Source organism: Rhinatrema bivittatum, chromosome 8, assembly GCF_901001135.1.
Source record: "Rhinatrema bivittatum chromosome 8, aRhiBiv1.1, whole genome shotgun sequence".
In the NCBI taxonomy this organism is placed as follows: Eukaryota; Metazoa; Chordata; class Amphibia; order Gymnophiona; family Rhinatrematidae; genus Rhinatrema; species Rhinatrema bivittatum.
In genome coordinates this window covers 147,763,967-147,776,344 of record NC_042622.1, presented here as the reverse complement: position 1 = coordinate 147,776,344, position 12,378 = coordinate 147,763,967, and the positions used below count along the sequence as shown (strand labels likewise).

Below are 12,378 nucleotides of genomic sequence, written 5' to 3'. Positions count from 1 at the left end.
TTGTTCACCAAGCAAAAACTACTTTGCTGCTCTCTCCTCAGGCCCCCCCGCAATGCTGCTTCTCCTCGGCCCTCCCCCACACCAAACCCTGCAGAAGCCACCGCTGGTGCCATGGCCAACTCAAATCCAGCTGAAGCCATGCCTCCCACCAGGCCACCTTCACCACCAGCAGCTGACTTTGCTTCATCAGAACAAACAGGTAGCTGAGACCCTTCTTGTAAACCTGACAAGGAAACATGCATCTATAATATTAATTTAATATTTGGGGAGGGGGAGGCATTTGCGTGGAGGTGTTCAACTGTTTGTGGTATGTTGGCAACATAGGCAGGGAGTATCTCTGATAGGAGGTGGGAGGGAGGGGTTGCAACCGCTATTTGCTTATTTATAAACATTTGATTTTCTGCCTCCTTTGAAAGGTAGGCCCAAGATGGATTACATAAAGTAACAAGGCAGGGAGTACATAATGGATACATACAGATATAACAAGTGTGAGGCAGGGATGTGCATTCGTTTTGACACAAAATAGAAAATGAAACAACATTTCCTAATTTGTTTAAAAACAATAGGAAAAAATGAGATTTTATTGGACTTGTTTTTGTTTCATTGGGGGGGGGGGGAATAAAAGAGTGGAAAAGGCTCCCTAGCCCCTACTTACCCTATCTTTGAGGGGAGGTTCCCAGTTGACCTGGCTGGATCAAGACCTGGTCCTGTTGCCTAGGCCAATGCCCGACATCAGGCCCTGGCCCAAAGGTCGGAGCTTGTACTAAGGCCTTGGCCCAGGCCTGTGCCCCACATCAGGACATGGTGGGATGGGTCCTATTGCAGAAGCCTCATCTTAGGCCCAGGACAGATGTCTGGACCTAGCCCAGAGACTGGGTCTCTTTGCTGGAGCTTCGGCCCAGGCCCGGCCCTTGGCCTAGGTGCAGAAATCAGGGATCAGGCTTCCAGACATTCTCTTCTGTCCAATGTCCTCTTCAAATGGTGCCCTCCACTTGGAGAACATGCTGAAGTGATATCTCTCCAGCAACTTTCTCCTGAACAGAGGGTGCCATAAGTGGCTAAGGCCTCAGTGTTAGGACCTGGTCTTGGGCTGCCTGCATAGACATGATCTCTCACAGACAGGATAGCTGGGGGCCGGGAAGGTTCCTAGCCTTGGCAATTTTTGGAGAGTGTGAGAAATGGAGAGCTTGAGGAGGCCCTATTTCATTTTACTTTTTTGTTTTGGGGGGTTATAAGAACATGCAAACTACAGAAACAAAATAAACATTAAACGAAATGATACCCAAGGGAGGGTGGGGAATCCAAAAATGGGGGGGGGGGGATCCTAGAACTTTTTTTATCCCAGGACAAGCAGGTTGATAGTTCTCACATATGGGGGTAACATCATCAGATGGAGCCCTGGTACGGAAAACTTCTGTCAAGAGTTTCTAGAAACTTTTGGCTGGCACTGAGGGCCTACTGAGCATGCCCAGCATGCCATGATATTTTCAGCCACAGGGGTCTCCCTTCAGTCTCTTTTTTTCCGCCTTGCTGTAAGCAAAGCAGATTAGGAGCTCTGGAAGAATTCCCTCATATTTCTTAGAGGAAGAAAACTTTCCAGTCACATTCTCAGTCACATTTTTTTCTCATAATTGGGTCTCCTTTCGACATAGTCTTGGTGAGTATATTTTCAGACAGTTTTTTCGATCGATTCCGATCACCTCACTAACGATACCCGCCGGTCATTGACCGTTATTAGGCCACAAAAATTATGGCCTCAGGGTTTAAAAAGTGTCCGGATTCTAACCGGATTATGTCCATAACTGACCCACATTATGTCTGCGTTCTGTGCCTGGGATCAGGCCACGACGTCCAGGCCTCCTCAACTTGTGCCCAAATGACACCGAAGGGCAGCCGTGCCCGTCTAGATAAGATGGAAGAATTATTTTAAAAAATTCCATCGTCTATGTCGTCCCCGAAAGTGACACCTCCCTCAGTATCTAAACATGCATCTGAAAAATGAACCGACGACCGTCCGTCACCAGCTCCATCGATGGCATCGATAGCTTCGTCTTCAGCATCGACAACCCATCGAGAAAAGAAAAGGCATAGTCACCGATCCATCGACCCTGAGCAGGGCGAGCCATCGACAGGTAATAGAGCCAACTCCACCGGCTATACACGTAGAACTGCAGCGTTCTCCACGGGGCTCAGTGTCTGAGGAAGTGCCACCACGACTAATCGTGGAAACCATCGATACGACTGGCTATACCTTCCCCAGTGGCAGTGGACACTGCCCCGATTTCAAGGGAAGAAGTGACTACTTTAGTCCAGCAAGCTGTCGTCGAGGCTCTAAAAAATCTACAGCCTCTGACAGTGCCATCGATATCGGCATCGGACCAATCACTATTTCAGCCTTTGCTGAATAAACTTGATGCGCTCATAGAAGCTTTTCTTCCGGCACCGACAGCACCGGTTCCATCGGGGCGATTGACACCATCGATGCCCATACCCTCATCAAGGGTTTTACACCTCCCGATTCCCGAGTCATCGGAGGATGGCGGTGGAAGTTACGATTCTTCCCCAAGACCATTGGGACTTCATCGGCATCGACTTCCAAAGACTCAGTCGATGCCTTTCGAACATCCATCAGTGCAAATTCATCCAGGTCCATCGGGAGATGCTCGGAATCATTTTCCATCTAGGCCCATCGATTTCCCCATCGATGCCCTCACTACCAAAACACATTCCCACAAAAGCTGCATTCAAATCAAAGCATATTCAACTGGAAAACCCTGACTCTCCTCATCATCCTCCATATAAACCCTGGAGGAATGATGATACAGATACAGAATCAGAAGAACTATAATCAGAGCCCTCTCCACCAGAGGAGAGAAAAAGATCTCCTCCAGAAGATCTGTCGTTTACAAATTTTATTAAAGAAATGGCAGACACAATTCCATTTCAGTTGGTTACAGAGGAAGATTCAAGACATAAGGCTCTAAAAGTTCGTCGATGCACCGAAGGAGATTATGGCTATCTCAATCCACGAAGTCCTTTTAGACCTACAGCAGCGAATGTGGGAGTATCCCTGCTCAGTTCCAGCAGTGAATCGGAGAACAGATGCCACTTACTTAGTGCAGCATGCTCCAGGGTATCAAAAACCCAACTACCTCACCATTCGGTAGTTGTTGAATCGGCTCAGAAGAAGGCCCAAAAACAGAAGCCACATTCCTCTGTTCCACCAGGAAAGGAACAATGCTTCTTGGATACTTTAGGGAAAAAGGTCTCTCAAGGATCCATGCTGGTAGCATGTATTGCAGCATACCAGCTGTATTTGACCCAATACCAACGCAACTTGTGGAAACAAGTAGAAGGTATTGTAGATAACTTACCACAACAATATCAACAACCTTTAACTACATTAGTTGAAAAAGGTTTAGAGTCTGGCAAACACGAGGTACGAGCAGCATATGATGCTTTTGAGACTTCAACTCGCCTATCTGCCTCAGCAATAAATGCAAGACGATGGGCCTGGCTCAAAGCCTCAGACCTTTGACAAGAAGTTCAAGAATGCCTAGCAAACCTTCCTTGTGTGGAAGACATTCTTTTCGGAGAAAAGATACAAGCTACAGTATCTCAGTTGAAAGATCATCATGAGACACTCAGACAGCTCTCCAAGTTGCCAATGGATCAGCCTTCCTCCCTAAGACGGCCAACTCACAGAGACACGAGGCAACCCTTCTTCAGACCTAGAAGGTATTACCCACCTGCTTCTTCAGCACGCCCATACCGTCCCTCGCAGAAAGGACGTCCACATCAGACGAAGCAACAAAAAAACCCAGCCACCACCCCAAACTGGACCAGCGGCTGGTTTTTGAACCGAGCCAAGAGAACAGTAGCCTCTTTCTAAACCCACTGCCCTCCCTACCAGTCTGCAGTCGACTTCATTATTTCCAACACCAATGGAATCTCATCACAAAAGATCAATGGGTATTAGCCATACTAAATCGGGGATATCGCCTAAAATTCAAAACAATACCCCCGCATTCTCCCCCATGCCACTTTGGAAAAAGGTGGTCATCACATCTCAACTCCAAGTAGAACTCTCTTCTTTACTGACCGCCAGGGCCATTGAACCAGTTCCCCAGTCTCAACAAGAGTCAGGGTTCTATTCCCGCTATTTCCTCATTCCAAAGAAAGCAGGCAACCTTCGCCCTATTTTAGACCTCCAAAATCTCAACAAATTTCTATGCAAAGAAATTTCGAATGTTATCCCTAGGAACCATTCTTCCATTACTTCAAAGGGAAGATTGGCTCTGTTCTCTGGATCTTCAAGACGCTTATGCTCACATACCAATTTCTTTCACCATCGCAAATACCTACGATTTGTAGTGGGAAAGAATCATTACTAGTACCGTGTACTTCCATTCGGCCTAGCCTCTGTACCTCGAGTATTCACAAAATGTCTAGCAGTGGTAGCCACTCATCTAAGAAAAAACAGTATTCATGTTTTTCCATACCTAGACGACTGGTTGATCAGAAGTCCATCCAGGCAGGGAGCGCTCTCTGCCTTGAATACTACAATAACTCTGTTGCATCTTCTGGGATTTCTCGTCCACTACCCAAAATCCCACATCGAGCCGTCTCAACTCCTTACATTCATCGGAGCAGACCTCGACACCACAGTGGTGAAAGCTTCCCTTCCAAGCGACCGTGCCAACAATCTGGTACGCTTAGCAAACAACATCATTCATCACCACTTCGCATCTGCTCATCAAATTCTAGTGCTGCTAGGACACATGGCCTCGACAGTACATGTCACTCCTATGGCAAAGTTGGCCATGAGAAAAACTCAATGGACTTTGAAATCCCAATGGCTACAAGCTTTCCAACCACTGTCATACAATATCCAAATCACACACCAACTATGCCTATCGCTACATTGGTGGACAAATCAAGCAGCATTGAAAGCTGGTCTCCCATTCCAGCAGGCAAATCCACAAGTCATCCTGACTACAGATGCTGCCAACCTGGGATGGGGAGCTCACGTCAACGACCTTCAAACACAAGGGACGTGCACTACACTCGAAGCAATTTCAGATAAACTTCTTGGAACTTCGAGTGATACGATATGCCCTTTATGCCTTCAAAGACTGCCTCTCAAACAAAACTGTGCTGAAACAGACAACACAGTTACAGTGTGGTACATAAACAAGGAGGCACAGGCTCTTATCTGCTATGCCAGGAAGCAGTACAGGCTTGGGCTCTGGAGCATTCCATTCATCTCAGGGCAACTTATCTGGCGGGCATCAAAAACATCCTAGTGGACGATCTCAGTCGACATTTCAATCCCCATGAATGGTTGCTGGACCCACGTGTAGTGAGCAAAATCTTTCACCGCTGGGGTCACCCAAGCATAGACCTCTTTGCATCCACACTGAACCACAAAGTGGAAAGATTTTGCTCCCTCCACGGACGTCAACAAACAGTCCCCAGGGACGCATTTGCTCGCCCCTGGAACACAGGTCTTCTATATGCGTATCCTCCAATTCCACTCATAGCCAAAACTCTCGTGAAGCTACAACAGGACAAAGGGTCAATGATCCTTATAGCCCTGTACTGGCCTCGACAAGTATGGTTTCCCATACTCCTCGACCTCTCGATCTCACAACCAATCCGCCTGGGCACAGAGCCCACTCTCATCGCGCAGAATCAAGGCAAGTTGCGTCATCCCAACCTGACAACTCTTGCCCTAACGGCTTGGATGCTGAAAGCTTAATCCTATAACCACTTAATCTTTCAACACAAGTCTCTCAAGTCCTAGTAGCTTCACGAAAGCCTTCCACATGTAAATCCTACCACTTTAAGTGGACTAGATTTACGAAATGGTGCACACAAAAGGGTATAGAATCTTTCTCCTGCCCCACTTCTTCCTTGTTAGATTACCTATACCACCTGTCTCCAGACATCTTCTGTAAGGGTACACGTAAGCGCCATAGCAGCATATCACAAGGGAATAGGGGATGTGCCAATAACAGCGCAACCCCTAGTAAGTAGGTTTATGAGGGGCTTACTTCACCTCAAACCTCCCATTAGACCACCGGTCACTGAATGGGTCCTGAATTTAGTACTGACAAGGCTCATGCGCTCACCGTTCAAACCTCTACACTCTTGTGAAGAAAAATTCCTTACATGGAAGGTGTTTTTCCTAGTAGCCATTACATCGGCTAGAAAGGTCAGTGAGTTGCAGGTTCTCGTCACATACTCACCCTACACAAGGTTCCTGCATGACAGAGTAGTCCTTTGCACTCACCCCAAATTCTTACCAAAAGTGGTAACAGATTTTCATATCAATCAGTCAATAGTCTTGCCCACTTTCTTTCCAAGACCTCACTCTCACCAGGGAGAGAGGGTCTTACACACCTTGGACTGTAAATGTGCACTAGCTTTTTACCTGAATTGCACGGAGGTCCATAAGAAATCCACCCAACTCTGTTTCTTTCGACAAAAATAAACCAGGAGTTGCACTAGGAAAACAAACTCTCTCCAACTGGCTAGCAGACTGTATTGAATTCTGTTACGAAAAAGCAAACATTCCCCTCCAGGGGCGAGTAAAAGCACATTTAGTAAGGGCAGTGTCCACATCAGTAGCACACTACCATTCAGTGCCTATCCTAGACATATGTAAAGCTGCAACATGGAGTTCCCTTCATACCTTTGCAGCTCATTATTGTCTGGACAAAGGACGACAAGATTCAGCCTTTGGTCAATCTGTCTTAAAGAACTTATTTCCAGTATAACTCCAACTCCTTCTACATCCATCCTGCTGTGATTTTCAAGCTGCCTCATTTTTTCCAACAGTGCACCAGTTGTTGTGCTTGTTGCACAAGTTGTATGCTGTTGGTATACTGTAAGAATGACTCAGCCTGTAGCTTGCTAATCACCCATATGTGAGGACTATCATCCTGCTTGACCTGGGGTAAAGCAAAATTGCTTACCTTGTAATAGGTGTTATCCCAGGACAGCAGGATGTAGTCCGCACAGAACCCACCCACCTCCCCGCAGAGTTGGGTCCGAGACGTTTTATTATTTTATTTTTTTAGCTTACGCATATTGCTACAAACAAGACTGAAGGGAGACCCCTGTGGCTGAGAATATCATGGCATGCTGGGCATGCTCAGTAGGCCCACTCAGTAGGATGATGTCACCCCCATATGTGAGGACTACATCCTGCTGTCCTGGGATAACACCTATTACAAGGTAAGCAATTTTGCTTTCCTTAGCATTCTGGTTGGTCAGTCCCAAAAAATGGGGTTATGCACCTCTGCCAGCAGATGGAGACGGACAGCTGACATTACAGCTATTTGTCCCGCCCTGACATCAGTCCACCACTATTCTCCAGCAGATTGTGGACATGCATTTTTCTTTGGGGGATTGCCTGTGAATAAAAAGACAAACAAAAAAAAAAAATCCAGAAAGAAAGATGTCTATGTAACACTGCTTGCTTCCTGAAGTGATACCGTGTAGTCCCTCCCTCAGTAGAGTGCCTCAGTCTTGTAGCCTTGACTGATGTGGGCCTATTTTGCAATTAGCAGTTGCAGGCCAAGAGAGGCAAGATGGTGAAGGCTTTAGCCGTCTCCCCCTGCAGCCAGGACCTGTTCCTGCTGTCAGCCAGGGAGGGCTGAGCACAGGTAGAAGTTTTTAACTTAAAAAAAAAAAAAAAATTCAGCAACAGGAAGACAAAAGGAGAAAGGTCTGTATCCTCTGTGTTGAGCTGTCCTGCTCACTTCTCTGGGGAGTGCTGTGAGGTGAGGAGAGAGTGCAGGCACGGCAGGTTGAGCAGCCATTTGGCTAGGCCCCGCTTCAAAGCTTCTATCATTTTGGCGTGCGGTAGGCCGCTGGTATTTTCGCACGCTTTTTTGCTGCAGACTGTCAGCGCGCACTTGTGTGTCCGGGTGAATGCCCGGTTTCTTTTGTATGTGCAATTGGGCGTTCTTCCTTCTGAATGCAAATCTTGTGCCCCCAGTTTAGGCGTCTGTCCTGAGCATCCAGCTTGGGCATATACCAGTAGGATGAGTGACCTAGGCGTGAGGGGTTATACGCACATTTTTTGCGCATCCATATTAGGCGTGCTTGTATGTGTGGGAAAAGTAGGTACGAGCCTTCATTGGGCTGTGTGCTTTTAGCATAGTGCCCACAACAAAGAAATCTAAGTGCTTGTCTGTGCTGCCTGCCATATTAGAGCCATTCAGCTGGAGCTATCTTTAAGCCTGTATCAATGCTGCCTGGATACTTGGAGATTTGCTTCCTTCCGATTTTTACAGTCGATGGTCCATTTCCTAGGTCTGAGGGAGTGGGTCAGAGGAATATACTGCAGGGGCATCTCCTCCTCTGGTCCACAGGTTGAGTCCTCGGGGACACTGGCTTGCAGGCCATCAGGTTCTCCCTCAGTTTCTGCTACGCTGGGGAAGGGGGATCGCCGCAGTCTGCTTTCTTTTTTTTAGAAGTTCAGCTGCCGTTTCTTTTCATGCCACGGTGAACGGCCTGCACAGAGTGTGGAAATGCGCGTGCATCTCCAAAGAAGGCCTTTGCTCCGCCTGCCTCCCTGGGGGGAGGGAACGTCCGGCACAGCTGGCAACAGCGCTTCAAAGCTGCGCTGCGAGCTGGGGAGGCTCAGGTGGCTGCGGCAGGAGTCCCCAGGTCCATTCCTGCTCAGCGTGGGAACGGAAGCCATTTTGCAAACTTTTCACGTGGCTGAACTAGCCGCAGTGGGGGAGGGAAATTTCCCCCCACCTTTATCGCCGAAATCCCAGGCCCCTGAGGGGGGCAAACCAGTAGAAAATCCTGCTGACAGGGCGGGGCTGAGCCCTGAGGGGGATTCTGACTCCTCCTCTTCGTCATTTTCCTCTGAGTTCATTATACTTCTGCATAAGGCCTTCAAAGCGCACAAAGCTGCTAAGAGAGGGGCAGGAGCTGCCTCACTGGTCTCTGGGCGCATGGTCCAAAATGGCCTAGGCTTCCAGAAAGAGGATGGTCCAGTTCAGCAGCCTCTCCGTCGTTCCGCCCCGTTCCGAAAGGCAGGTGATTTTTCCTCGCCGGATTCTGACCCGTCGGACCTAGAGTTGGGAGACGAGCCCCTGCTTGGGGTGGATCCTGAAGGCGCCTTGGACCAGATGATGACCTTTAAGGTGATGACCCTAAGATGGTCCATCTCTTTAGAAAAGATGAGCTGGACCCACTCAACTTCTGTTATTTTGGAAGAATTAGGTATTGAGGTACCTAAGGAAGATTCCTGGTTGGGGAACATTGACCCAGTCATGGTGGGTCTCCATGGACCGACAAAATCCTTTCCCTTTCATTTGTCTGTTACCGATTTACTGTTCTGTGAATGGGACACTCTGGAATTGGGTCTGAAGGTCAGCAAAGCAATAGATAAACTATCCCCTGCCTGAGGAGGCTCTGGATCTTTTGAGAGTGCCCAAGGTTGCGGTGGTGTCTGTAACCAAAAAGACCACCATCCCGGTTACAAGCACAACGGCACTTTGAGACCTTCGGGACTGTAAGCTTGAAGTGCAACTTTCAAGCACATATTTGAGGTTTCTGTGCTGGGAATCCGAGTGGCTATGTGCAGCAGCTTCTCTTTGCATGAGGGGCTTCGTTGGGTCCAACAGCTGCAGAACATTGCATCTCTCTTTCTCCGGAGGAGATCGTTGAGGCAGGTCACTTAGAAGCTGCGGTGGCATACAGTGTGGATGCCTTGTGACCTGCTCCATACCTCGGCCCGGTCCATGGTGGCTGCTGTCACGGCCGCTGCCTACTCTAGTTGAGGAACTGGTTGGCCGACGTCTCGTTCAAAGCTCAGTTGGGATCGTTGCCATTTAAGAACATAAGAAATTGCCATGCTAGGTCAGACCAAAGGTCCATCAAACCCAGCATCCTGTTTCCAACAGAGGTCAAACTAGGCCACAAGAACCTAGCAATTACCCAAACACTAAGAAGATCCCATGCTACTGATGCAATTAATAGCAGTGACTATTCCCTAAGTAAACTTGATTAATGGCCGTTAATGGACTTCTCCTCCAAGAACTTGTCCAAACCTTTTTTTGAACCCAGCTACACTAACTGCACTAACCACATCCTCTGGCAACAAATTCCAGAGCTTTATTGTGCGTTGAGTGAAAAATAATTTTCTCCGATTAGTCTTAAATGTGCTACGTGGAATGCTCCCTAGTCCTTCTATTATTCAAAAGTGTAAATAACCGATTCACATCTACTCATTCAAGACCTCTTATGATCTTAAAGACCTCTATCATATCCCCCCTCAGCTATCTCTTCTCCAAGCTGAATAGCCCTAACCTTTTCAGCCTTTCCTCATAGGGGGAGCTGTTTCATACCCTTTATCAAAGAGAAACATTGGCAGCAGTGGGATTCGAACCCACACCCCCAAAGAGACTGGAGCCTAAATCCAGCGCCTTAGACTGCTCGGCCATGCTACCCTAAAGGGCAGCAAGCAGGGTCTGATGAGAATTGAACTCATAACCCCTGGTTTATGAAACCAGTGCTCTTTCCACTGAGCTACAGAGCCAAGGGCAAATTACTGTTCGGAAAACAACTTGAAGATCTCTGTCGTTCGGTGGTGAGCAGAACAAGGGAGAGAACAAGGTCCACCGCCTGCCTGAGGATAAGCCTAGACAAAGGGTCCTTTCCCTTCCAGGTCTCGTTTCTGGGGGGATTCGAAGATTCCAAACTTCTCATTCATCGGGTTCCTCCTCTCGGTAGGCAGCAGTCATGGTCTGTCCTTTTGTGGCTGTAGATTCGGAAGATCCGAGGCCCCTCACCCTACAGAAAGGGTTAAACCTTCTCAATGAAGTGAGGCTGGTCCATTTCTCTGTTCCAGTTGTAGGCGGCCGACTGTCTCAGTTTTTCGAGGAATGGGCCAAGTTAACTTCTGATCAGTGGGTCCTCATGGTGATAAGTTAAGGCTACAATTTAGATTTTGCTCGGCACCTTCAGGACCACTTCCTGATCTCCCTTTGCTCATACGAAAGAAGCGTCAGGCAGTCCGGGACACCATACGACACCTTATCGATCTGGGAGCAATTGTTCCAGTTCCTTCCGCGGAACTGCGAAAAGCCGCTACTCCATTTATTTTGTGGTTCCAAAGAGACTGCACCTTCCGGCTCATCCTTGACCTAAAGCAAGTCAACAGATACCTTCGTGTTCCACGCTTCCCCATGGAGACACTGCAGTCTGTCATTGCCTCTGTTCACAAGGGCGAGTTCCTAGCGTCCCTGGATCTGACCAAAGCGTATTTACACATCTGTATCCATCCCGACCACCAGAAGTTCCTGAGGTTCTCCGTTCTGGGAGATCATTTTCAATTTTGTGCTCTACCCTTTGGCCTGGTTACGGCACCCAGGACCTTTACCAAAATCATGGTCGTGGTGGCGACGCACTTGAGAAAGGAAGGACTTTTTGTGCATCCATATCTGGACGACTCGATGATTCAGGCAAAGTCTGAGGATCTCTGTCGTTCGATGGTGAGCAGAGTGCTCCATGGTGAGACTGCACCTTGAATACTGTGTACAATTCTGGTCGCCGCATCTCAAAAAGATATAATTGCACTGGAGAAGGTACAGAGAAGGGCGACCAAAATAAGGGGAATGGAACAGCTCCCCTATGAGGAAAGACTAAAGAGGTTAGGACTTTTCAGCTTGGAGAAGAGATGGCTGAGGGGGGATATGATAGAGGTGTTTAAAATCATGAGAGGTCTAGAACGGATAGATGTGAATCTGTTATTTACTCTTTCAGATAATAGAAAGACTAGTGGGCACTCCATGAAGTTAGCATGTGGCACATTTAAAACTAATCGGAGAAAGTTCTTTTTCACTCAACGCACAATTAAACTCTGGAATTTGTTGCCAGGGGATGTGGTTAGTATAGCTGTGTTTTAAAAAAGGATTGGATAAATTCTTGGAGGAGAAGTCCATTACCTGCTATTAATTAAGTTGACTTAGAAAATAGCCACTGCTATTACTAGCATCAGTAACATGGAATAGACTTAGTTTTTGGGTACTTGCCAGATTCTTATGGCCTGGATTGGCCACTGTTGGAAACAGGATGCTGGGCTTGATGGACCCTTGGGCTGACCCAGAATGGCATGTTCTTATGTACAGTCCCTCGACTGGGTAGTCAACCCTACCAAGAGCCACTTAACTCCCTCAAGGTCCTTGGAATTCTGGGTGCTTTGTTCGACACGCAGCAGGGGAGAGTCTTTCTTACCGAGGACCGCATTGTCAAGTTGAAAGGACAAGTTCGAGATTTGTTGTCCAAAAATCCTCCAAGAGTATGGAATTACTTGCAGGTCCTTGGCTTCATGGCTTCCACCCTAGAGTT

The 12,378-nt window shown here is 47.7% G+C and overlaps 1 protein-coding gene and 2 non-coding genes across 7 annotated transcripts in view; 1 reads left to right on the top strand and 2 right to left on the bottom strand.

Annotated features, from left to right (window-relative positions):
* SYVN1 (synoviolin 1) overlaps positions 1-12,378 on the top strand; it is a 134,792-nt gene that overhangs the window by 116,494 nt on the left and 5,920 nt on the right. For all 5 annotated transcript variants that reach the window (XM_029611402.1, XM_029611401.1, XM_029611405.1 and 2 more), the window contains exon 16: positions 42-199. In XM_029611402.1, coding sequence (XP_029467262.1) covers positions 42-199 — 158 coding nt within the window. The remainder of the gene's footprint in view (positions 1-41; positions 200-12,378) is intronic.
* TRNAL-UAG lies at positions 10,397-10,478 on the bottom strand. Its single transcript has one exon. It is a non-coding gene; the product is annotated as a tRNA-Leu (tRNA).
* On the bottom strand, positions 10,495-10,567 carry TRNAM-CAU. The gene has a single exon. It is a non-coding gene; the product is annotated as a tRNA-Met (tRNA).